General features: G+C 38.7%; 1 protein-coding gene across 1 annotated transcript; it reads left to right on the forward strand.

Moving 5' to 3' along the window:
- The first annotated feature begins 21,297 nt into the window (after nucleotides 1-21,297).
- On the forward strand, nucleotides 21,298-25,478 carry LOC110890211 (purple acid phosphatase 18). The gene is made up of 5 exons (XM_022137801.2): nucleotides 21,298-21,515; nucleotides 23,470-24,138; nucleotides 24,226-24,414; nucleotides 24,940-25,028; nucleotides 25,117-25,478. The coding sequence occupies exons 1-5, from the start codon at nucleotides 21,363-21,365 to the stop codon at nucleotides 25,316-25,318; spliced, it is 1,302 nt and encodes a 433-aa protein (XP_021993493.1). The 5' UTR covers nucleotides 21,298-21,362; the 3' UTR covers nucleotides 25,319-25,478.
- Nucleotides 25,479-26,047: the final 569 nt, after the last annotated feature.

Below are 26,047 nucleotides of genomic sequence, written 5' to 3' on the forward strand. Positions count from 1 at the left end.
TATCGAACCACGTGATTAACCAAATTATGGACTATCATGCAACCTAATTCATAATTCCACTCATAAGTCATACACATCACAGCCGATTAACAAGAATCCGGTCCATTATGCAGTCAATCCAATTTACAACAAGAACAATAACAAGGATAGTAAACTTTGATCCGGTTATCATGCATACAACATATTATACAACATATGAACCGAGTCACTAGCATAAACCCTAACCGATCATGTAATCCGATTAACAATAATATCATCATCTAAACATACATATAAAACTTGCAATCGGTAAACATACTACTAACCGAGATGAGAAAGGGAATGATCCGAATCCAAGAGCTTCGTTGGAAAGGGATGTTCGGCTGCCTTTGGTTCCGGTCGAGAGAGAGAGAGAGAGCGTGTTCTAGGGTTTGTGTGCTTTCCTTATGTTTTTAAGTTGTGAGAATCAAAACCCCCTAATGGGTTAGTGTTTGCGAATAAGGGGAGTGGGCCGACCCTTTACCGGGCTGCCCTCTAGGTCTCGAGTCGGATGTATATGGGCCGAAAGGGTTATGTACGATCGGATCATGCAACATATAAACAAACATTCACAATTTCACACAAGACACGTATAACATGTTATTCAACTAGAGTTCACATAATCACGTAACGTTACACAAAAGTGGGTTCGAAATACGAGTTGTCACATTATCCCCAACTTAAAAGAAATTTCGTCCCGAAATTTGGTACGTACTCACTGAGGAAGCTAGTTAAGTTGCATGGTTTTCCTGGGGTGTCACATCCTCCCCCCGTTGATCTGGAATTTCGTCCCGAAATTCCGTGGTAGCTTCAGCCTCAGTAGTGGTTGTACTGTTCGCGAACAATTGGGGGTACTTTTCTTTCATTTGATCTTCTCGTTCCCAGGTAAACTCTGGGCCACGACGGGAGTTCCAACGAACTCGAACAAGAGGGATTCTCTTGCTCTTGAGGACCTTGACATCCCGGTCCGTGATTTCAACTGGTTCCTCGACGAATCGCAACTGCTCGTCGATAGTGAGTTCCTTCAGAGGAACTATGAGGGTCTCATCTGACAGGCACTTCTTCAGATTCGACACGTGAAAAACGTTGTGAACTGCACCGAGTTCAGCTGGTAGGTTTAGTCTGTAGGCTACTTTGCCTATTCTTTCTACTATCTCAAACGGTCCGACATACCGCGGATTGAGCTTGCCCCGTTTGCCAAAACGAACCACACCCTTCCAGGGTGAGACTTTAAGTAAAACCTGGTCCCCGACCTGAAATTCCAATGGCTTCCTACGCTTATCCGCGTAGCTTTTCTGACGGTCGCGAGCTGCCGCCATGCGTTGTCGTATTTGTGCAATCTTTTCCGTGGTGTCCACTATAAGTTCTGGACCCGTGATCTGACTATCACACACCTCTGCCCAACAGAGAGGTGACCGACATTTACGCCTGTACAATGCCTCGAATGGAGCGACTTGTATGCTGGTGTGATAACTGTTATTATATGAGAACTCCACCAAAGGGAGATGCTTTTCCCAGCTGTTGCCGAAATCGATAACACACGCCCGAAGCATGTCTTCTAGGGTTTGAATCGTGCGCTCAGACTGCCCATCCGTCTGAGGGTGATATGCTGTGCTCATGTCTAGTTGTGAGCCAAAAGCTTTGTGCATTGCTTGCCATAGTTCTGAAGTGAATCGTGCATCGCGATCCGAAATGATAGAGGTGGGAACCCCGTGCCTTGAGACTACTTCTTTCAAGTATATGTCTGCTAGTGTGGAAAACTTGTCTGTTTCTTTGATTGCCAATAAGTGAGCAGACTTGGTGAGTCGATCCACGATCACCCAAATAGTATCGTTCCCACGCTGAGATCTAGGTAGGCTTGTAACAAAATCCATGGAAATTCCCTCCCATTTCCACTGTGGTATCTTTGGTTGCTGAAGTAAGCCTGCTGGTTTCTGATATTCTGCCTTGACTCTTGCACAGGTCAAGCATTTGCCGACATAAGTGGCAATGTGGGCCTTCATGCTAGGCCACCAATACGTCATCCCGATGTCGTGGTACATTTTATCCGACCCTGGATGTACCGAATAGCGAGACTTGTGTGCTTCATCCATCACAAGTTCTCGTAAACCGCCATATAGTGGGACCCAAATACGCCCTGTTACATAGTAGGCACCATCTTCCTTCTGTTCCAATCGTTGCCTCGAGCCACGTAAGGCTTCAGCCCATACGTTTTCTGGTTTCAATGCTTCTACCTGAGCATCTCGTATCTGTGTAGGAAGACTGGACTGAATGGTGAGCTGTAGTGCTCGTACGCGTCTAGGTAGAGTGTCTTTTCGACTGAGAGCGTCAGCCACAACATTGGCTTTGCCTGGATGATACTTGATAGCGCATTCGTAATCGTTCAGTAGTTCAACCCATCGACGTTGACGCATGTTCAATTCCTTCTGCTTGAAGATATGCTCGAGACTCCTGTGATCGGTGTAAATAGTGCACTTGGTACCGTACAGGTAGTGTCGCCATATCTTAAGCGCGAAAACAACAGCTCCCAGCTCTAAGTCGTGCGTCGTGTAGTTCCGTTCATTAACACACATCCAAGACCCTGGATGGATGCATCACAATAAACCACGAAGTCGTCCGTGCCCTCTGGCAATGAGAGGATAGGTGCACTGCAAAGTCTATCCTTTAAGTGCTGAAAAGCAGTTTCCTGAGTATTACCCCAACGGTAGGTGACACCCTTCTGTGTCAGTAGTGTAAGCGGCTGTGCGATCTTTGAAAAATCCTTGATAAATCTCCTGTAGTAACCTGCCAATCCCAAGAATTGGCGTATTTCCGTTGGTGTACGCGGTGCAGGCCAGTTCCTGATCGAATCTATCTTGGATGGATCAACATGGATCCCATCCTTGTTTACCACATGGCCTAGAAAATGGACTTCACGAAGCCAGAAGTCGTATTTTGAAAACTTGGCGTACAGTTGTTCCTTTCGAAGAAGTTCCAAGATAAGCCGTAAGTGCTGCTCGTGTTCCTCCTGACTCTTGGAGTAGATCAGAATGTCGTCGATGAAAACAAGCACAAACTTGTCTAAGTAGGGTTTGCACACCCTGTTCATAAGATCCATAAAGACTGCCGGTGCGTTTGTTAACCCGAAAGGCATGACAAGAAATTCGTAATGGCCATAGCGAGTTCTGAATGCCGTCTTGGAGACGTCCTCATCCCGGACTCTCAGCTGATGGTAACCTGACCTCAAGTCTATCTTGGAGTAGTAGCTCGACCCTTGCAACTGGTCGAATAAGTCATCTATACGTGGTAGAGGGTAACGGTTCTTCACCGTCACCTTGTTCAGTTCGCGGTAATCAATGCACATCCTGAAAGTACCGTCTTTCTTCTTCACAAATAGTACTGGAGCTCCCCAAGGCGAAGAGATTGGACGAATAAATCCCTTATCCAAGAGTTCCTGTAGCTGTGTAGAGAGTTCTTCCAACTCTGATGGAGCTAAGCGATACGGTGCACGTGCTATCGGTGCTGCTCCTGGTGCTAGCTCGATTTGAAACTCGACCTGGCGATGAGGCGGTAGACCAGGTAATTCCTCTGGAAACACTTGTGGAAAGTCGCGAACTATTGGAATGTCTTCCAACTTCTTTTCCTTTGCTGATGCGTCGGTGACAAGTGCCAGAATGGCGGTGTGACCCTTTCGCAAACATTTCTGAGCCTTCAAGAAGGAGATGATGCCAACCACAGCACCACTCTTGTCGCCTTGAACTTCAAGAGGTTCCTGACCAGCACGAGGGATACGAACAATCTTCTTTTTGCACAAGATCTCTGCGTGATGTTGAGATAGCCAGTCCATACCAATGACGATGTCGAAACTACCCAAAACTATGGGAATGAGATCGATGGAGAAAGTCTGACCCGCGAGGATAAGATTACAACCCTGAACTATGTGCGTGGCCTCTAGACTCTTACCATTAGCTAATTCTACAACATGCTTGGTGTTTAGAAGTGTGGGTGTACGTTTTAACATTTGGCTAACTTTCAAAGACATATAACTTGTATCCGCACCCGAATCAAACAAAACAGTAACGTAAAATTCGTCGAGGAGAAACTTACCCATGACAACGTTAGGATCGTTCCTTGCGTCACCCTGACCTAGCACGAAAGCTCGACCCCTAGCTTCATTGCCATTATTGTTCCCACCGTTGTTACCATTGCCCTGATTGTTGTTGTTGTTGCGATTCTGGTTTATCTGGGGGCAATCCCGCTTGAAATGGCCTTCAGCACCACACTGAAAGCATCCCCTGTTGCCTCGCTGTTGCTGCTGTTGCTGGTTTTGTGGAGCTGGTAGTTGCGGTTGCTGGTTCTGATTCGCAGGCCGTGGGCTCCTACAGTCTTTGGCCTCGTGGCCCATCTTGAGACACCTTTGGCAACGACCCTTGTTGCACTGGCCGCTGTGGTGCCTGTTACAGTTGTGGCACTTTGGTTGATTTCCCTGATATCTTCTCTGCCCACGACTACCAGAAAACTGCTGACTGGGACTCTGGTAGTGGTCAGTCTTCTGCTGCTGAGCCTGAGACTGAACTGTTGCTGAACCTTTGCTAGAATCCCCTTCCCACTTTCTCTTGTTGTCACTGGGGGGAGCAGGAGTAGTGGCTGAGGTGGTAGCAGTAGTAGCGCTGATACGTTTCGGCAGCTTGTCCTGATCCACTGCCTGATCAGTAAGACGATGAGCGAGTCGCTGAATATCCTGGATGTTGTCGAGATTAGCCGATGTCACGTGGCTCTGGATTTCTGGCGCTAAACCCTTGAGATACAACTCAATGCGCTTAATTGGAGGGTCCACCATAGTTGGACACAAGATAGCCAGTTCGTTCGACCGTTTCGTGTATGCTTCGATTTCTGACCCTGTCATCTTCAAATGATAAAGCTCCACTTCCAACTTGTGGATGTCATCACACATGCAGTATTCTCGCTTGATCAGTTCCTTAAAATCATTCCAAGGGGTGGCGTTAGCAGCTGCCAACCCTAAAATCTGAACTTGCGCGTTCCACCAAGTTAGCGCAATCCCTTCTAACGTGCCAGTGGCGTACTTGACCCTGCGAGCCTCAGGGCATTCACACATCTCGAATACTGACTCGAGCTTTTCGAACCAATGGAATAGTCCCACTGCTCCTTCCGTGCCACTGAATGTACTTGGACGACAGTCCATGAAGTTCTTGAAAGTGCAAACTGGTTGTGGTGCGTGTTGACCTCCTGCTTGTGCGGCTGCAAGTGCCGCAGCAACTTGTTCGTTAATGAGAGCCGTCAACTGGGCTTGAGTCATGTTAACGCGTCCAGACATGATCTTCATAGTAAAAGTAGCATAAGTGAGAATGGTTCGCGAGTAGTGCGATGACAGAAGAGTGTAAGCACATAGGTGTTCTCATGCAATAGTGTCATGTGTATCCAAGCATACTACGAGCAAAGTTCTATGTAATTCTAGCATGTAGGCAATAAACATAAACCTTATTACCTAGGATATTGAGTCTTGCACGTGGAGCGAAGCGTCGTTGTGGATCGTTGAGCACTGTACTGGTTATAGTCTGGTTTTAATAAAAACGTTTTCCCATATTAAAACCAAGTTCTCTATAACCAATGGCTCTGATACCAATCTGTCACACCCCCAAAATCCACCCGCGGAGTACCACCGCTTGGGGGCGTGACATGACCAGGATCAAGCCACCAATCATATTGAACATAGCATTTAAACATTAAAAGTAATCAAAACAAACCATCACAATATAATTGGTGTTTAACAAAACATAGTTTGAGTAGCGGAAGCATAAGTATGTAAACCCAATGTAAATCATAAGTTCAATTGATTAAACGTTTAACATGGCGTCTACGATCCATGTCCCACAACGACCTGCTCCTCCCTGTGCAAGCTCCATAAGTACCTAAGGTCCTGCAAGGCATGCAGCAGAGAGTCAACAACTAGTTGAGCGAGTTCACAGAAAGTAAGTTCAAAATAGCAAATCGTATGTTCATTTAGTGGGGGCTTCCCATGTATGTAAGTACTACTAGTGGGGGTTTCCCATGATTATATTTATTACTAGTGGGGGCTTCCCATGTTTATCCTTACTAGAGTATTTGCAACCATGTGTTCTTCTTAGCCCGAGAACAGGAATACGTACAAGGTCACGTAGGTTTTACGTGAGTGCCCTTCCCCGAGACAGTGGTACGCGTGGGGTTTACGTAGGTTTTACGTAAGTGTCCTTCCGACCCGGAAGACAGTAGTAGGTATGAGTTTACGTAGGTTTTACGTAAGTGTCCTCCCGACCCGGGAGACAGTGGTAGATACTAGTTTACGTAGGTTTTACGTAAGTGTCCTGACTAACCTGAGGACGATGGTATATAGTCTAGCAATAGCGTAAGTACGAGTAATTATCCAATTCAAATCTTCCAACCCAATTCCCAACCCGGGAATCCCATGCCTTGGCTGTGTGAACTCACCTTGGTTTGCTCGGCAGATACACAGAAAGTCGGTTAAGCTATATAGTGATCAACCACGTCCTAGCATGGTTATTATACAAGTCAGGTTCGTATTCAAGTATAACACGTATGTCCTACACGTATTGTACACAAGTATAGACATGGCATGCACAAGTATTCATAGCAGTTCAATAGCAATCACGTAACAAGTCCAAGTATCCGGCCCAATCAGTTGGGCTCGTAACAGTGAAAGTCCAATAGTGTTCAAGTGTTCACGGTCTCGAGTCGAGACTAATCGGTCTCGAGTGGTACTGGTTTCCGAAGTCTCGAGTCGCAACAAAGGAGGTCTCGAGTTGTCATGGTCTGGTCGAGACTACACGGTCTCGAGTCGCAACCGGACCCGCAACCGTGGTCTCGGTTTGTGTTGTTTGTGTTGTAAGGTGGTCTCGAGTCGAGACTAAGGGTTCTCGACTCGCAACCCTGGTCGAGACAAAGTGTAACAGATTTCCTTAATTATTAGTAACAATCATTCCGTAATTTCAGCTAACAAGTTAGGCAGTTTCACCAATCAGATCAAACACAATAATTTTCGCATTCAACAGCAGTTAATTGCTATTCAACATGTCAATTCATCATCATCAAGAACGATCAATTACCAGTATGCATAACAAATTATCGAACCACGTGATTAACCAAATTATGGACTATCATGCAACCTAATTCATAATTCCACTCATAAGTCATACACATCACAGCCGATTAACAAGAATCCGGTCCATTATGCAGTCAATCCAATTTACAACAAGAACAATAACAAGGATAGTAAACTTTGATCCGGTTATCATGCATACAACATATTATACAACATATGAACCGAGTCACTAGCATAAACCCTAACCGATCATGTAATCCGATTAACAATAATATCATCATCTAAACATACATATAAAACTTGCAATCGGTAAACATACTACTAACCGAGATGAGAAAGGGAATGATCCGAATCCAAGAGCTTCGTTGGAAAGGGATGTTCGGCTGCCTTTGGTTCCGGTCGAGAGAGAGAGAGAGCGTGTTCTAGGGTTTGTGTGCTTTCCTTATGTTTTTAAGTTGTGAGAATCAAAACCCCCTAATGGGTTAGTGTTTGCGAATAAGGGGAGTGGGCCGACCCTTTACCGGGCTGCCCTCTAGGTCTCGAGTCGGATGTATATGGGCCGAAAGGGTTATGTACGATCGGATCATGCAACATATAAACAAACATTCACAATTTCACACAAGACACGTATAACATGTTATTCAATTAGATTTCACATAATCATGTAACATTACACAAAAGTGGGTTCGAAAAATGAGTTGTCACAAAAAAGGTTTTAAACCCAAATTATGCGTTTAATTACACTTAAAAGGCTATTTTAAGCGATTTCCGGGTTATACAGGGAATTTGAGTTTTCTGATCAGGTTATATAGTTCAGAATACTTTATTTATTATATAAAATCAGTAGCAATTGGATTTCTGTCAAAATATTATGTAGAACTCGTTTTATGCCCGAAAGGGTATAATCGGTATTTACCGAGTCAAGGCCATAACCTTAGGTTATGAGCAGGTTAAAAATAATTAAAAATCTTTAAAAATCTCAAAATATTATATTACATCAGTGGGTAAAAGGTTTGGTGCCAAAAGTTGGGTTTAGATAGGCTTTATGCTAAGTGCGCTGTTTAATTAACAAAAGCTTCTTAATTGCGCTATTTAGCATAACTCCTATTCTAGACCTCGAACTGTTATGAAACTTTAGGGACATGTTTATAAACTAGTAACAAAGATTTTTGCTCTCTCATATTTCCAAAATTCTTGTTTTATGGTCAAAAGGGCATTATGGTCAACATTTAAGCATTTAACGGAAACGTGTAATTTAATCGGACAATCAACAAACCAAACACAGAGGGTTATAATATCATGTAACCTGGTCCTAAGGAAGTCCTAAGGCATTTCTAAACTCTACTAAAACGGATCAGAACTGAAGTCAAGGCAAAAGTCAAAGTTTTGCGACTTTCGGTTACGAACCGGGTCAAAACAGAAAAATTGTCGGACCAAACAAGCTTAGACCAGTTCTTATACTTGTTACCAAGTTATATGAGTGATAAAATAGGTAACACGTCTTCTACATTTTTAATTACATGTTAATTCGAAAATCATGCTTCTGTTGACTTTTTAATACAAACTTTGAACCGACATTTGATCTAGTTAGAGCGGGAATCAGAGGGTGCCCTTTTAAGGGTTTAAAGCCCACATGATTACCAACTTATAACTACCTTTGATTCAACTAAACACTGAACCATTAATGATTAATTGTTAAGTCAAATGTTAATTATGACGGTTTGACTTCTAAGCTAACAACTAAGTAAAACTCAATTAGGAAAGGTTAAGCATACTTACATAAGTCCTATGCAGTATTAAGGATGACTTGGGTCTGCTTTGGAACTCCAAAAGTCTTCACAAATGCAGATGGAATGAATGCAAGAATGTTGCAAACATTGTGGCTTTATATAGTGCCTTTGATCCATTATGCTCATGACAAATCATGCTACAACTGATCATGGATCATCCACAAGTGTCCCTAGTGCCTAGGAGTAGTTAGGGGTCGCCCATGAAGTGAAAATATCTTATTTAAGTCGGTTAAAACATTTATAACAGCCAACTGCCAACTTTCTGTCGCTGGGCACTCCTTACAGACCGTAAGGCAGGACCTTTACGGTCCGTAAGCCTTTACCAGAAGGCAAAAAAAATTAACCTCTCTAACTTTGAAAGGGCAACTTATGCATTATGATTTCTGGCCATGAATTATCAGTATGATGCATTTAACCCATGCTTGAACAGTTGTGTCTACCCTATCATGTTGTATCATTGGTTTGAACTATATTGGAATTCATAACGAAGGTTTATCGTGCATTATTTCATAGGATCCTATTCTTGCAATTAGGAATCTATTATTGTTAGAAATCACCGGATTTAAAGGTATACTAGATGTTTATTATTCATATTAGGGTCTTGGGATTCATAATGAAGTCGTTCAGAGGTGTAAATTAACATGTCGACATGTTCAAAAATCCTGCCATACATCATTAACTAAATCCAGGTTTATAATGCTTTTGTCTTACATGACACGTGTCGTTTATATATTGAACATGAATTTCCGAGGTGTTACAGTTGTGTTTAACAACTAGAAGTGCACGGGTTCGAAACCCCAGGCACCCCTATTTTGTCGCTGAATATATGTTTTTTTTAAACCATTTGTTTCTTTGTTTTACTTGCTTTTGAAAACTTATGCACACATATAATTTACTATTTATTTTTTTCAGTTTAGAAACAGATTATATAAACCTTTAAAACATGTTTACTCAATTGACTAATTAATAAATAATTATTATGATTATTACTATTTATTTTTTTAATTCTTTTCTCTAAATTTATTAAATAAATTCTTATAAGGCTTTTATAACATTAAATACTAATAATTAGATAAAATTTAGATGTTAAATTAAATTATAAATCATAAGTATTAGGATACTTATTTAAACGTATAGTGATCGCCTCTCTTGTGGTACTTCATATTTAGGTTAATCACTCTTGTTTGTTCTCTTGGATTTTCCAATCTTACTCGTGCGTTATTACAAGAAATCGCAACGCAACGAATGTGAGTATACTCGATCCCTTTTTCATTTTAACACTTTTGGGTGCAACATGTATTCTAAACAAAAAACACACAACGCTTGAATCTTGTTTTTATCACACTCTATCCACATTTAAACATGAAACAATTTGATGCTTGTAATCTCATATGCTATGCAAGTTGAACGTGTTAATCTCAATGCCCTTGAGTCTTGGGGTATTGTGAAGTTGAACGATATTGAACGATATTGAACGATGTTGAACGATATTTGAACGATATTTGAACGATATTGAACGATACTGAACGATGTTGAACGATATTGAACGATGTTGAACGATATTGAATGGCAAAGTAGTAACTTGGATCATGTTGTTCATGTTGGATATGAGTACTTAAATTTTTATTCTACTTTATGCTATGTATCAAACTTGTATACTCGCCAACATATTTGTTGATATTTTAATACATGTTGCAGGTTGATAGACGAAGTGATCAAGAAAACAAGCTAGGATGAATCTAGAAACCCATCTTAGAATAAGCAATGTCTTGAATTATTTTGTTGCAATTTGTCTTCGTTTGGAAAACAATGTACGAATTTTAGCATTTTATGAAATTTGAATTAAACTATATTGTCACAATAGTGTTATGATGCTTTTGAGCGATTTGTTCGTCTCATCCCGATGTTTCCGCCATCGATTGGGGTGTGACATAATTGCAGCGGAATTAAAATGGAAACAAACTTTCACACACAATTAAATAGGAGAATTGCTTTCAACACAAATGTTTGTTCATGGAATCGAATGTTTATACTTATTATAAACTTCAATTACACTGCATGCATGTATTACAAACTCCCCCTCAGCTTGAGCTCACAGTGGTTTGTTCGTACAGGAAGACAAGTGAAGAAAGAGCTAATAGAACAGTACAAGGTACTATTCTATTTATAGTACACGAGCAAACCACTGTGGCATCTTTGCTGACGTCACCATGAAAGTGACATCTAACCTCCTAACAACCCACAACCACTGATCTATTACAAGCACTGTTGTCTAACTACTGATTACAATACATTACAAAGAAATAAACTAACTACTGCTTCTCCTTCCACTATTGTGACTCCAGCAGTACTTTGTTTCTTCAGCAGTGCTTGAACCATGACAGTAGATTAAGCATCAGTGTTTGTCTTCAACAGTCTTTAGCAGTTGTTGAAAGAAAACAGTTATTGTAGAGGATCAGTGGATGGATGTCATCAGTTGTTAGGGCCACTTCCAAGGGGAAAGATTGAATACAAACATCTGCTTATTCTGGATCCACTGATCTGATCCAGTTTTGGCTTTAATCAACTGTTCCTCTGGTAGGGTTCAATCCCAACAATCTCCCCCTGGAACAGATGATGCCAAAACCCTTCATTATTCTGGATCTTTATTGCCTCATCAAATATTCCCTGACTTATCCTTTGAACTGTAATTCAAAGTCAATGGAACTTGTATCATCCTCATCCCTGCAAAGTGGAAGCTAAAGGAGATCTTGTAGATCTTCAACACCCAGGCCAAGTGCTTGTTCCCTTGATACGTGCCTCACTACACCATTGGATCTGAGCAGAGTCAATACATGGTCCTGTTTATCAGATTTCCACTTTAGTATTTTTGAATTCAATGGGTTTCTTGGGAGAGTCTTTATTGTTGATGAGTTTGGAGATGGTGGCCTGGTGATGACTGGTTGAGCAGTGTTTGAAGTTTTTGCCAATTCATGGTTCTCTGCTATCATCTGCTGAAGGACCATTTTTATAATGTAATCCCCTGCAGCTACATCTTCTGGTGTTTCTGCATCCATCTGCTTTTGTTTCCTTCTTTGATAAAGGATGGCAGCAGGTGGAGCAGTGGATCTCCTGATTTATAGCTTTTGTGGTTTAGCTGGAACCACTGCTTCAGGATAGTCAGGCTTTTGTGGAACATTTGGATTTTTCTTTCTCAATTCTTCCAACTTTTTGTAACTGGCCATGACTTTATCTTCTGACCATCTTGTGACCTGATTCCTTGACCCAAAATCAGATGTGATCAGCTCCTCTTTCATTCTCTTCAGCTTTAAAGTCTTTTCTGGTACATTCTTTTTGTACTTTGACCAAATAGGAGGAGTGTGTTTTATTTTATCTGTGTTCATCTTTTCAATTCTTTCTAACTCCTCTTTGAGCTCACCAAGAGTCCACTCTTTATATTGAGCCTTTTTTCCCCTGTATTTCTTGAAAGCCATAATGTGTTCAATGTAATCTTTTCTCAGGGTTTCATCATCTCTTCCAGATAATTTCTGACAAAGATCTTTTGCAAACTGTTCCAAAGTTCTGACTTGAGTTAGCAAATATTGGTAGTTTCTTTGAATTTCTTTGTCAGACCTTCCTTCTGTATTTCTTTTAGAGATATCCTCAGCTTGTTGACCCTTTAACTTCAAGTATTCTTCTATGCTATTAGGTCTAGGATATCCTTGAAGAGATGGCAGACTCCTTTTTGCAGGGTTATCTTCAGAGTAGAAGGATTTGATCTCCTCTCTAACTGCTGGAAGAGCCAATGGATATAGGACACCTGCAGGAGTAATGGCAGTGTTTGGATTAAAGGTTTGTGCTGAAGAGAGTGGAACAGGGTTTGGAATGGTAACAAGTGTCAGTGGTTGTGAAGATGTTGGAGGTGATGAAGAGTCATCATTGAGTATTACCCTTCTCCTTTTGGGTTCAGGAGAGGTTGGTGGTGTTTTGGTGGGTTCAGTGGTGGTGATTTGAGTGGTAGGTGGCTGACTAACAACTGTTGAAACAACTGGTGTTTCAACCACTGTTGTCATTACAACAGATGATGTGTCACCTGATGCCTTCTGCTTTTTGGCATGAGGTGTTGGTGGTAATGAGGATGTTTTTGGTGGTGATGTGATTTTAGGTAAGGCAGTGGATTGAGTGTGTGTTGAAGTGGTAGTGGTGGCAGTTGTTTGGGTAACAGCTGTTGAAACTACTGAAGTATCAACAGCTGTTGATACAACAGGTGTTTTAACATCTGTTGGTTTGGAAGGTTGATGAGTGGAGCTTTTGGGAGTTTGGGGAGTGTGTTTTGTGAGTCTGGAAGGTATGGATATGGGTTGCCTCACTTTTCTAGTGGGCTGTTTTCTTTTAGGCTGAGGACTTTCTTCATCCTTTGGCTCAGAAATACCCTGCACTTCCATCTCCATATAAACTTTCTTCTCCTACTCAAACTTTGGTTTACCCTTTGCCTCCATATCCTTTTTCACCATTGCTTTTGCATCAGCAATAGCATTTAAGGTTACATCAACCTTTTTAGATCCATCTAGCTTAGAGATGTCTGCAAGCATACTAGAATTATCTGGTGCAATGTACAGACCATCTTCATATCCCTTTTTCTTTAACTGCCTCATTATCTCCCCCTTTTTGGCATTATTGGGTGGAGGATTATCAACAAAAATTATTGTGGGAGGAGCAGTGCCAGTGGTTTGCAACAGATGGGCCTTGATTGCCTTGATGTCTACTTGTGTATCTTTGAACATTGCTTCCATGAGATTTTTGATCTTTTGAACTTGAATTTCATGTTGCTGATCAGCATATTCTCTTTGTTGGTAAAGCAAAGGTTGAAACAGACTTCAAAGCTCAGTGGGAGTAGGAGCAGATGTTGCAGTTGGTGCAGCAGTGGGTGTTGCCTTTTGTGCTTGTAACAACTGTTGCAACATAGACTTAATGTCCGCAACAGATGCGTCCAATTTGTTAACCCTCTCCGTCAATTCTTTGTACATTAAACCATCACCCAAATTAATAGGATCATCTGATTTCCCACTGGCAGTGGTTGTATTAGCAGTTAACTTAGGAAAAGTATCCCAAAAGTCATCCACTGATGCCCCTTTTTCTTGGTATTGGGGACTTCTTCCTTCAGTAGGGGTGACCAGTTTTAGTGAACCAGTGAAAGTTGGAAACACCCTGGTTCCCATAGAAGAAATTGCCTTCAAGGGAGTCTGACTGATGAAACTATTGCCCAAGTGTAAACTAGTGGGTTCAACACTTGTAGTAGCTGCTCCACTTGAACTACTGACAGGAAGTACTTGCACTTCCTGCAGTGTAACCTCCTCAACTATTAGTAGGTTAACAGAGATTGGAACACCAGACTCAGTCACTTTCTGTGGCATATTCTCATTAACATGTGATTGAGAAGAACTGATTTGTGTCTGGGCTAGATTAACTGCATCCAATAGAGGTAATATGGTTGGTGGAATTTGTGCAGTGAAGATAGGGGTAGAAAGAGAATTTGCCCCGGGCAGTGGGCTGTGGATGATGGAATCAAGTGATTCCAGAGCATCATAATTTGGTGTCCCTTTTCTTACAACCTGTTCTTTTTTAGAAGAAGCAGTAGGAGTTTGAGGCTCAGGTTGAGATCTTTCAACCATCTGCTGTGAGGAAGTAGTAGCAGTGGTTATTGCTGACTTTGGTGTTGTCACTGGTATAATCTCTGGGATCTCATCTTCCAGAGTTACTTTGTTTTGGGTTTGGGGGGCTTTTGAGATTTTTTCTGTTTTGGTCTTTTGGTGGTTTTAGGTGGGGGTTTCACAGCAGTTGTTTTGCTGCTATGATCACCTTGAGCAGTGGGCTCAACAGCAGATACCTGAGGAGCAGTGGTAGCTGCTAAATTATGCTCAGAACCTCTGTTTGTGTTTTTGAAATTTTTGACAGCCTTGTAAAGGTTTCAGAAGTTAGGCTGTTCATTTGAAAAGGATTTCCTTGGATTAACACATGAGCATTATCCTTGGAAAATTTCTTATTAAAATAGTAACTTAAAAACCTTGGAAATAACAAAAATGCCTTTTATTAACATTTGTAACAAGATAATTGAAGATCACCTGGGAATAGTTGAAATTTTCTTTATGTAGTATAGCATAGCCCAGGTATTGTATCTTTAATGGGATCTCATTGAAGGCAGTTGTTTTATTTGAGACACACATGAGAAGGGTATGAAACAAAAACCTCATGGCAGGAGGAAAACTGCCTTTTTGTAAAGTATCTTTTTTCATTTCCACTTCATACCCTCTCTCAACAAAATTAATTCGATACTCTGTTTTAGGGAAAGATGTTTTACCTTGAAGATCATCGAGTTCAAATACCTCTGAAATTGTTTGAGGTGTGAGTTTGACTGAAACACCCTTTATAGAAGAATTGATGGCTAAGGGCTTTTTATCCTTAGTTTCTAACTTAGCATTTTTCCAGAATTCTTGCTGGGTGTCCATGAAAATCGGAGCATCACATGTCAACAAAGTTTTGTACTTTGAAGACGACGGAGCATCAATAATGGAGTTGAAGGTTTCAGTATGACTGGGTTTTTCAAGTAGACCTAAGTAATTGTGAGGAGTTTTGAATGGAAGAGCCATGGTGATTTGAAAAGGATTGCGAGAGGAAGAAGACGATGAAGAAGATGAGTGATTTTGAGAGAAATGGATGGTAACTGCTTTGAGAAAGGAATTTTGAATTCGATTCGACAGTGAAAACTCTGTTTGGGGTTTTGACCAGGGTTTTATAGGGGGAAAAAGTGAATGTTGACGTGGCAGCGGTTACAAAAGATCTGACCGCTATGTACTGTCCACGTGCCAACCCCTGATGAGTAATGGAAGACAGTTGTTTATGGAAACCACTGATGGAGCAATATCAGTGGTTGCAACGGTTATAATGAAAACAGTGGGTGACTTTAACTATCAGTGGATAGCCTATCAGTGGTTGAAAACACTAATTTTAAACAACAGTGATTACCAAGGAAATGAGAGAACAGAGGTTGACTTTCAGCAGTGGACAGCATTCACAGAACAGATGTTTGAACCAAAAACAGTGGTTATGACAGACTATTAAGGATTAATGAAAATTTCATTTTTAGCTATTTTTAAGGATGGATTTTTGATTTTCTGAAAACATTTTAATGCTTTTATTCATAGAAAAACAGGATTTTGCCTGTTATTCCATGTTCAACATGCCAATCCTAGAGATCAAGTTTTCAAAGGTGGATGTGTCTAATGCTTTTGTTAGCACATCTGCCAGCTGATCTTTAGTTGGAACATGGTGCAGAGAAATCAAATATTTTTCATAGCAATCCCTCACAAAGTGATGTCTGATATCAATGTGCTTGATGGTTGAATGAGATACTGGATTTTTGATGATATTTTCTGCTGCCTGACTGTCCAACATGAGAGGTGTCTTTAGGGCAGTGATACCAAAATCTAGCAATTGATTTTGAAGCCAAAGCAGTTGGGTTGTACAGCTTGCAGCAGCTATATACTCTGCCTCAGCAGTGGATGTTGAAACAACTGCTTGCTTTTTGCTTTGCCAAGACACTAAGCAATTGCCTAGGAATTGGCACCCTCCTGAAGTGGACTTCCTTGTTGTGTTGCATCCAGCAAAGTCACTGTCTGAGAAACCTGAAAGCTTGATATTTCCATCAGCTGGATACCAAATACCAAGTGTGGGAGCACCTTTGAGGTATCTGAATATCCTTTTTACAGCAATAAGGTTAGACTTTCTAGGGGCTGATTGGGATCTTGCACAGACACATGTTGCAAACATGATATCTGGCCTAGATGCAGTTAGGTACAATAAAGACCCAATCATGCTTCTATAAAGAGTTTGATCAACCAAATCATCATTTTCACCAGACATGACTATTTTTGTGGTTGCAATGGGTGTACTACATGGCTTATAATCACCCATATCAAATTTCTTTAAAAGTTCTTTGGCATATTTGCCTTGATGGATGAAAGTACCATTTTGCAGTTGCTTTACTTGGAGACCAAGAGAGCACTGGAGTTCACCCATTGCACTCATCTCAAACTCAGCTGTCATGAGTTGTCTGAACTCTTCACACATTTTAGAACATGTGCTTCCAAAAATGATGTCATTCACATAAATCTGGACAATCATCAAGCCTTAATGCAACAGAGTCATTTACCAATGTATCGACTGCACTACTTTAAAAAATATGATACTTTGAATCATTAAGAATCTCAATGAAGTTGTATGGGTCATAGGTATCTTCAAGATCAATGACATATGAGGTTGATTTCCTCAATAATATTTCACAATCATCTTTATTAAAATTGTAGTTTTAACAATGTCTTATTTTGCATTTGGAAACAGAGGGTATCACCTAAGGCCAACTGAAGTTCATACACAAAATTACTCCAGCCATCTGTGAAACAAAAGTAATTGTCACACCTTTTTTTTTTAATTGGGTCACTATGATATAAATCTTTATTAATGTTTACACACTAATTTTTTATAATTTATTTAATTACTTATGAGATTAGATACATGGAATCATTTATCCAACTTTCAAAAACATGATACTTTGAATCATTATGAATCTCAATAAAGTTGTATGGGTCATAGGTATCTTCAAGATCAATGGCATATGAGGTTGATTTCCTCAATAATATTTCACAATCATCTTTATTAAAAATTGTAGTTTTAAAAATGTCTTATTTTGCATTTGGAAACAGAGAGTATCACCAAAAACCAACTGAAGTTCATACACAAAATTACTCCAGCCATCTGTGAAACAAAAGTAATTGTCACACATATTTTTTAATTTTTAAAATTTGGTCATTTGGTATGATATAAATCTTTATTAATGTTTACACACTTATTTGTTTATAATTTATTTAATTACTTATGAGATTAGATACATTGAATCATTTATACAATAATTTATCATTTAATATTTCATTAAATGGGTTACGAAATCGTAAAAAAAATATGTACTACACAATAATTAGTGACATAGAAATCGTCCCCCCTAAAAAGTGTACTTAGGGCATGTTTGGCTAAGCTTTTCCACCACAACTTATAACTTATTGACTTTTACAAAAAGCTAATAAGGAGATTTAGTGTTTGGCAAACCTAAAAGGACTTTTCAAAATAATTTTTTGTATACGAAAAAAAGTCATTTTTGAGAAGTTAGGATGTTGTGACTTTTTGAACAACTTATAACTTTTCAAAAACCAAATTACCAAATTACCCCTGTTTTAACATATTGACTTATGAAATAATGTCCCATTTAGTCATTTTACATCAATAAGCTAAGCCAAACATTTTTTAAAAAACAACTTATTGACTTATTGGCTTTTCCCACCCCATAAGCTAATCCAAACACTTTTTTAAAAACTCATTTTCAAAAAGTCATAAGTCAATAAGTCATTTTCACAAAAAAATCATTTTTAAGTTAAATATGCTTAGCCAAACATGCCCTAAAATAAAGTTATTCATAGATACTAAAAATGATAAATATCAAGAAATTATGTTAAAAATCAAAAACAAAGAACTTAAATGGTTGTCTTGATTATGAATTTTGAATACTTTCATTTCAAGTTAATGATCTGAAATTCAAATTGTCGAAAATTATTGTACCTTTCAAATTATATTTATTTTGGAATGTGATTATTGCTTTATTATTTAACTATTTTTTTAGAGTTGGTTATGGCTAGATAATTTATATGTTTACGTAAATTTTTTAAAATATTTAAATAATTTATGTAACCAGTATACTAACAACAACTTACTTGGGCTCTAATTAACCAACTTTACACGTGCCACATATATAATAAACCTACTTTCAATATTAAAGCGAGTAGATATGTAGCCATATTTTCATATCATACAACTTCATTTCTATCACGTGTCCACTACAAACTAAAGTTTAAGTGATACCATATGTAATAATTTAATACGACGGAAATGTATTACAAAAATTATGCGAAAACATTTGTTGTTTATGTTAAAGAAATGTTAACTTACGTAAAACTATTTAGAAATAATATAAATAAATGTTTTTCAATTACTCGTTCGTCTCGTATTATTCTTCCAACTACATCTACAAGGAAACAATATATTTTGATTAACAATTTTGGTTTTAATTTTGAATCTATTATATAGACATATTGCTTGATTAGTGTGTACTCGATTGTATATGAATAAATGAAAGTATAATTGTAAAATTGTTTAACAATTTTGGTCATATTCTAAATTTCAAGAATACAAATGAAGTGGAGAGTTCAAATGAGAATAATTTTTTTGTAAGAAGAAAAAAGAAGAAGTTTCAACCAATAAGAATACTTCATTTTACTTCATTTAATATTTGCATTTAATTTTAATATAAGGGTATATTGGTAAACTTACATAAATTATTAATTTGTTTCTTCTTCTTTAATAACTAACTAAATTAAATTTGTAACTCATTTTCAAAATATATACTTTTTTCTAAATTAAAAAATAACTTAATTTAAAGTGTAGAATAAATTACTAGTTGTGTAGGATAAATTACGAGTTGTGTAGGGTATATTTCGAGGTGTGTAGGATAAATTTAGACTGTGTAGGATAAAATTCTATAATGTGTACGGCATATGTAGGGAAATTTTGATACGTGTAGGTTTTGTAGATTATATGTAGGATAATTAATGATTAGTTGACTAATTAATTAAAGATAGAAAAATTAATGATATGAGTTATAAATGAAATAGTATTTTAGTAATATGTCCTTTCTTCTTTTTTTCTCACATTAAATTTCTTTTCAAATTAACCTAAATAAAGAAATCATATAGTGAAAAGTTGTAAATAAAATTTGATTAAATGAAATATTTGTAATTGTAAATGACAATAAAAAAAATTATTAACTATGCAATTACTTTCTTAAAATAATGTCCCATTATTCGTCAAAACCAAATCTAGAGGCCCTAAAAACATGTCCCACACTTATTTTCATTTATTATATATATATATATATATATATATATATATATATATATATATATAATAGATTTATAAACCAAACATAATATAGTTTTTCTTCACTATAACTAATTAGAGTTTTTTTTTTTCAAATTTCAATTTACATATATATATATATATTAAATTAAAAATAGAATCGAATGAACAGTGTGACTTACGTATTATAATAATATATAGTTTTTTTTAATGATTTTATTATCTTCTTTACTTTTAAGCTGGATAAGCTTGTGTTAACCGGTATTGATATCGAAAATACCGGTACAGTTATCGGTACATGAAGGTAAAAACCGATGCCAGCCTGGTACAGAAAACGCCAAAAGTCGGTATCGATATGATTTTGAAAATCTTTTAGTTCGGAAATTAAGTACAGCTATCCGGTACCATTTGCTCATCCCTGATCACGGGCACCGTACGAACAACAACGGTATCGTGCAACTTTTTTTTTATTTTCTTTAACTTTTAATGATTTCTTTTTTTTTTTCATTTCAGTGGTAGAGATGAGCTCGGTGCCAACCAATATCGAATCGGTTTTGGTACCGAAAGTACCAGTTACGGTACCGGGATATGAAGGTAAAAACCGGTAAAAGTCGTTTCGAATTGGTACTTAAGATCTTTCGGTTCGGGAAATTCGGTACCGGTACCCAGTATCATTTGCTCATCTCTGACCACAGGTTTCATACGAACAACATCATTCCATATAAATTTTTTGGTTGATTTTCTTTTGGTTATCTTTTAGTGTTTTTTTTCTATATTTTCTTTTTATTCCTGTCAGCGGTTCCGTGCGCAACGCGCTTGTAGTCATTTCAAAACATTGGTACTGGTACCGAAAATACCAGTTACGACAGTTACGGTATCGGTATATGAAGGTAAAAACCAATAGCGAACCGGTACAAGGAACACCAAAAGTCGTACCGAATTGGTACTTAAGATCTTTCAATTCGGAAATTCGGTACTGGTACCCAGTATCATTTGCTCATTTTTGACCACAGGTTTCATACGAACAACGTGATTATCACACAACTTTTTTGGTTGGTTTTCTTTTGGTTATCTTTTAATGTTTTTTTTCTATATTTTCTTTTTATTCTTGTCAGCGGTTCCGTGCACAACGCGTTTGTGGTGATTTCAAAACACATGTAAACACAGACTAAATAACAAAAGACGGTAGCCGCAACGCGACGATAGTAAAAAACTAGTTTACTTAAAACATCCTAATTCCTTCACTAACCAAACACCCTAAAGTGCCGTTTGAGGTCTAAAGTTGCAAATATACAAACAAAAAGGGCTTACTTGTACTAAACATAAACAACAAGGGTAATTAATTCATTAAATAATAATAATATAAAATATACTATCTGACGAACAAAAGAACACCTAAACCAAACAAACTATACCTGTTCTCTGTTCAATTCACACTCCGTACGAAACCATAGCTAAAAATGGTGCCGAACAAGCTCAAGATACTGCTACCGTTGTGGGCGGTGGTTATGGCGATCACCGCCGTAAAAGCAACCGCCGATTACGTCCGGCCACCGGCTCGAAAGACCTTACACTTCCCCTGGGATCCGAAGCCTTCATCTCATCCTCAACAGGTTCGATTTGAGTTTCGTTTTTCCTACTTTTGTTTTAACATTATGCTCGTGAAGTTATGATTATTGTAGATCTACGTGTAATTTGTTCATCTGTTGTTTGAATTAACAGATTGTTGTGGATATATCAAATGCATGTATTTGCTCTATCACAGTAGAATTAGAATAACTAGGGTTTTTGTTGAATTTTAAACTTCATGTTTCAGTTGTTGTTGATCTTACTGCAATGACAAATCATGTATCCATGTGAGAACCTTTTGTAGTTTTATTCGGTTAAATTTTGTTAAGAAGAAATCAATTGGAATTCTGAATAAACACCTATCCATAGTTGTCAGTAGCGAGCGTAACGATCGCTATAGCGCGCTACGTAGCGTATAGGTCTAGGCTTGTTATTAGGGGGGACGGGGCGCCCCCGTGATGGTCCTCCACCACGCGTGGAACAACAAATAACACCACCACCACAACGTTCTATAACGCGTCAATTTGAAAACGCGTCAAACACATCACGCGTGAAGAATTGAAGAATGTGAGGGTTTATTGTTGGGTGTTATGAGTGATGGACATTTCCACTAAAATCCATCACCATGGAATAAAGCTCGATGACGTGGCGGAACTTGATTGGATGTTGTGAGTGATGAGTGGGTGGTGAGTGATGGGCGCCCGCCCGCCCTTAAGGTTGTAGAGATAGATAGCGAAGATAGAGACAATTTATGTATTTTTCTCTTTGTTTTTTTTTAATATAAATAGCAATTAAATATAGCTATAAAATAGCTAGATTTTAGGTTTTTTGTTAAATATACATGTAAAATAGCATATATACCAGGGTATTTTGATATAATATACATATAAAAATATATATTTTTTTTCTAGTGTATTGCTATTTATAAAATAGCCGCCCGCTATTTATCGCTATTCGCTATGTAGCATATAGGTACCTTATCGTTATTTGTCACTATTCGCCATTAACAACTATGCACCTATTCAAATTAGGAGGTATGGAGTGCCTGTTTGTTTCATTTTTTTTTTCTTTTGATTTCCGGAACCAATGAACCCCGGGGATCGGGGGCATCGGCCCAGTGACCACGGGGTTTTAAGGGGGCAAAGCCCATTGTGGGAGGTTTCGCTGCCTGGTCAGCGCCGTGAGGGAAAGATTCGATTACCATGTTGAAAGCATTTAAAATGCTTCTGATCTGGTCTAGTTGCTTGGGTTGTTAGTAGTAACTTAGCATCAGTTGGAACTGATCATTAGTGAAAATTGGTTGGTAGCAACTTTGATCAGCAACAAATATGCTATCGGTTGTTAGTTCTTTGGCAGTGGCTATACTGTCGGTAGAAGCTGCAATCAACAGTTACTTAGGCTTAGGTGGTCTGCACTAAATGTGCATCAAGAGCAACTTGGTCGATGCGATTAGCAGTGACTAAGCTACTGTTGAAGGAGTTCCCACTAAAAGACTTCATGTTGAACAGAAGTTACTGCTGATGGCAATCAAATAAATGTCACCCTTCTAAGTGCCAACTGACACTCTTTCACGAATCATTGTGTCATTTCAAGTATTTTCAACTAAACATTGAATGTTTCTCCATCTATAAAACGAAAGGTTTTGGTCTGGTTTGGACACGTTTTCATGCAGAAAATACACACTTGTTTAGTTTTTTTAATTATCCGATTATTGTTTTTATTGAGTACAACAAAATACTTTAATGTGAGAGTGATGTATAAACATTTAGAGAGATATCCAGGCTATTTCAAGCTACAACACCTACAGCCTTGCAGGCGCTGTTAATGTTTGTAGGATATACCCTTTTATTTACACATGAGGCAGATCTTTCTTTTATTATGCAACTTTATATATATTTCCTATAAGGTTTCTTGCAACTCCTGTTTAGTAAGTATTGATATATTTTTCTTCGGCTTTTCGAAATGTACTTAAGAAAAACAAAATTTATCTTCATGCAGGTGCATATTTCCTTGGCAGGCGAAAACCACATGCGTGTGACTTGGATTACAAGCGACGCATCATCTCCGTCACTTGTTGAATATGGTACATCACCTGGACAATACACTTCTAAAGGTCACGGAGATACAACCTCTTATAGCTACATATTATACAGCTCAGGGACCATACACCATACGGTTATCGGGCCACTAGAACATAACACCGTTTACTATTATAGATGTGGAGGACAAGGACCCGAGCTCCATTTCAAAACCCCACCAGCCCAGTTCCCGGTTACGTTTGCTGTGGCTGGTGATTTAGGTCAAACGGGCTGGACAAAGTCAACTTTGGACCACATTGATCTATGTGAATATGATGTGCACCTGCTCCCCGGTGATCTTTCTTATGCGGATTACATACAGAGACGGTGGGACACGTTTGGGGAACTGGTGCAGCCGCTTGCAAGTGCAAGGCCGTGGATGGTTACACAAGGGAATCATGAGAAGGAAAATATACCATTTTTTATAGACGGTTTTGAATCGTATAATGCTAGATGGAAAATGCCTTATGAAGAAAGTGGATCTAGTTCGAATCTTTTTTATTCGTTTGAAGTTGCGGGAGCTCATGTTGTAATGCTTGGTTCCTATACGTATTATGATGAGAATTCTGACCAATATAACTGGTTGAAGGTATGTTTGTTTATATATTGCAAATGCCAGATTTAGTCATTATGGTTACTTATGAGAATTCTTGACTCTTTGACAACACTACAACAGGCTGATCTTTCAACAGTAGACCGCAAAAAAACACCGTGGTTACTTGCATTGTTTCACGTGCCATGGTATAACAGTAATCATGCACATCAAGGTGAAGGTGACGAGATGATGCAAGTGATGGAGCCGTTACTTTATGCTGCTGGTGTTGATATAGTTTTTGCTGGCCATGTGCATGCTTATGAACGCTCGGTATCCTTCTAACCTTATGCTTGTTTAATCTATTTAGAGTAAAATGCCATTTTCATCCCTGAGGTATGGCCAGTTTTTGCGACTTTCGTCCAAAGGTTTGTTTTTCCGCATCTGAATCCAAAAGGTTTGAAATCTTGCCATTTTCATCCGGCCCGTTAACTCCATCCATTTTCTCCGTTAAGTCAAGGGTATTTCCGTCTTTTTTTGCTAACTTAAAAGGCAATTCGGTCTTTTTCAGGGGTATTCGGTCTTTTTACATAAAGTGAAAAAGACCGAATTGCCTTTTAAGTTAGCAAAAAAGACGGAAATACCCTTGACTTAATGGAGAAAAATGGATGGAGTTAACGCGCCAGATGGAAATGGCAAGATTTTAAACCTTTTGGATCCAAATGCGGAAAAACAAACATTTGGACGAAAGTTGCAAAACTGACCAAATCTCAGGGACGAAAATGGCATTTTACTCATCTATTTATAATTACTTCTACCATAACTTTCATGTTGGTTATAATTCTTTATTTTTTTCAGAAACGTGTGTACAACGGCAAATCTGACCCGTGTGGTCCTGTTCATATTACGATTGGAGATGGAGGAAACAAAGAAGGTCTAGCAAACAGGTTATTTACGTTGATTGCACTGAGCTTAAATTCTGGAGATGTTATCACCACTCACACGTGGCCTTTGACTTTGGTTGACCATGAATAGGTACAAGGACCCATCACCAGAGTGGTCTGTTTTTCGTGAAGCAAGTTTTGGTCATGGTGAGCTGAAGATTGTGAACTCGACTCATGCGTTTTGGAGCTGGCATAGGAACGATGACGATGAATCCGTGAGGTCTGATGAGGCGTGGATAACCTCGTTCACAACTACAGGTTGTGTTGCTAAGGAACAAAAAGAAGGTAGATAAATACTTTGGTAGTTTGGTCTCCTTAATAGGGTAAATGCCGGTAGTATGAATCACATTCGTATTCCATATACTTGTGTAAATACGCGACATGTTATTTAACAATCTGCATATCTTATCTACCATTGGTTGTGTTATATTATATCCATTTTCACTGCTGTTACTCTCTTGTGTACATAATTGCTTGCTTGATTTTCTTTTTCCCAGTAGTTATTATGAATTTTGCAACCTAAACTATGTCAACGCTGGAAGTGGTACTGCCTTGCATTGCTACCACCGTCAGACCTTACTCTCGCGCCACCACCATTGTTCACAATCGCCACCTTATAGTGCTGGTTAAAGTGTTAAACCAATACCACCCTACCTTTTGTAATGCACTGTTTAAAGTTTAAATCCCCACCTATACTTGAAAGTACAAAAATACCCTCGACGCATGATCCTGTCGTGGCCGAAACGGTAACTTTATTTCTTCATCAACTCAAATTGTTACAAACAGTTACAGTTGCAGTTTCACACTTTCATGTTAGGTTACCTTGTACTGTGATTCGATCGCATGTGAACCAAATAGATAGAAACAACCGGGAAGATGCGATAGATACATATTCATTCATTCATAACCCCTACACTGAACATATTAATAGGCTGGCAAATAACAAAGGGAAACATAAACATAAAAGAAACCAACATTTCTTTTTGCAATTTCCAAATTAGAAAGCTACTGGAAAATGTGGA

Source organism: Helianthus annuus, chromosome 11, assembly GCF_002127325.2.
Source record: "Helianthus annuus cultivar XRQ/B chromosome 11, HanXRQr2.0-SUNRISE, whole genome shotgun sequence".
Taxonomy (NCBI): Eukaryota; Viridiplantae; Streptophyta; class Magnoliopsida; order Asterales; family Asteraceae; genus Helianthus; species Helianthus annuus.

What these genes read in the sequence shown, in the direction of transcription:
- LOC110890211 (XM_022137801.2), top strand. Translation starts at nt 21,363, where the DNA reads ATGGTGCCGAACAAGCTCAAGATACTGCTACCGTTGTGGGCGGTGGTT. An exon ending in CTTCATCTCATCCTCAACAG is followed by an intron (nt 21,516 to 23,469) that starts GTTCGATTTGAG and finishes ATCTTCATGCAG; the next exon opens with GTGCATATTTCCTTGGCAGG. An exon ending in ACCAATATAACTGGTTGAAG is followed by an intron (nt 24,139 to 24,225) that starts GTATGTTTGTTT and finishes ACACTACAACAG; the next exon opens with GCTGATCTTTCAACAGTAGA.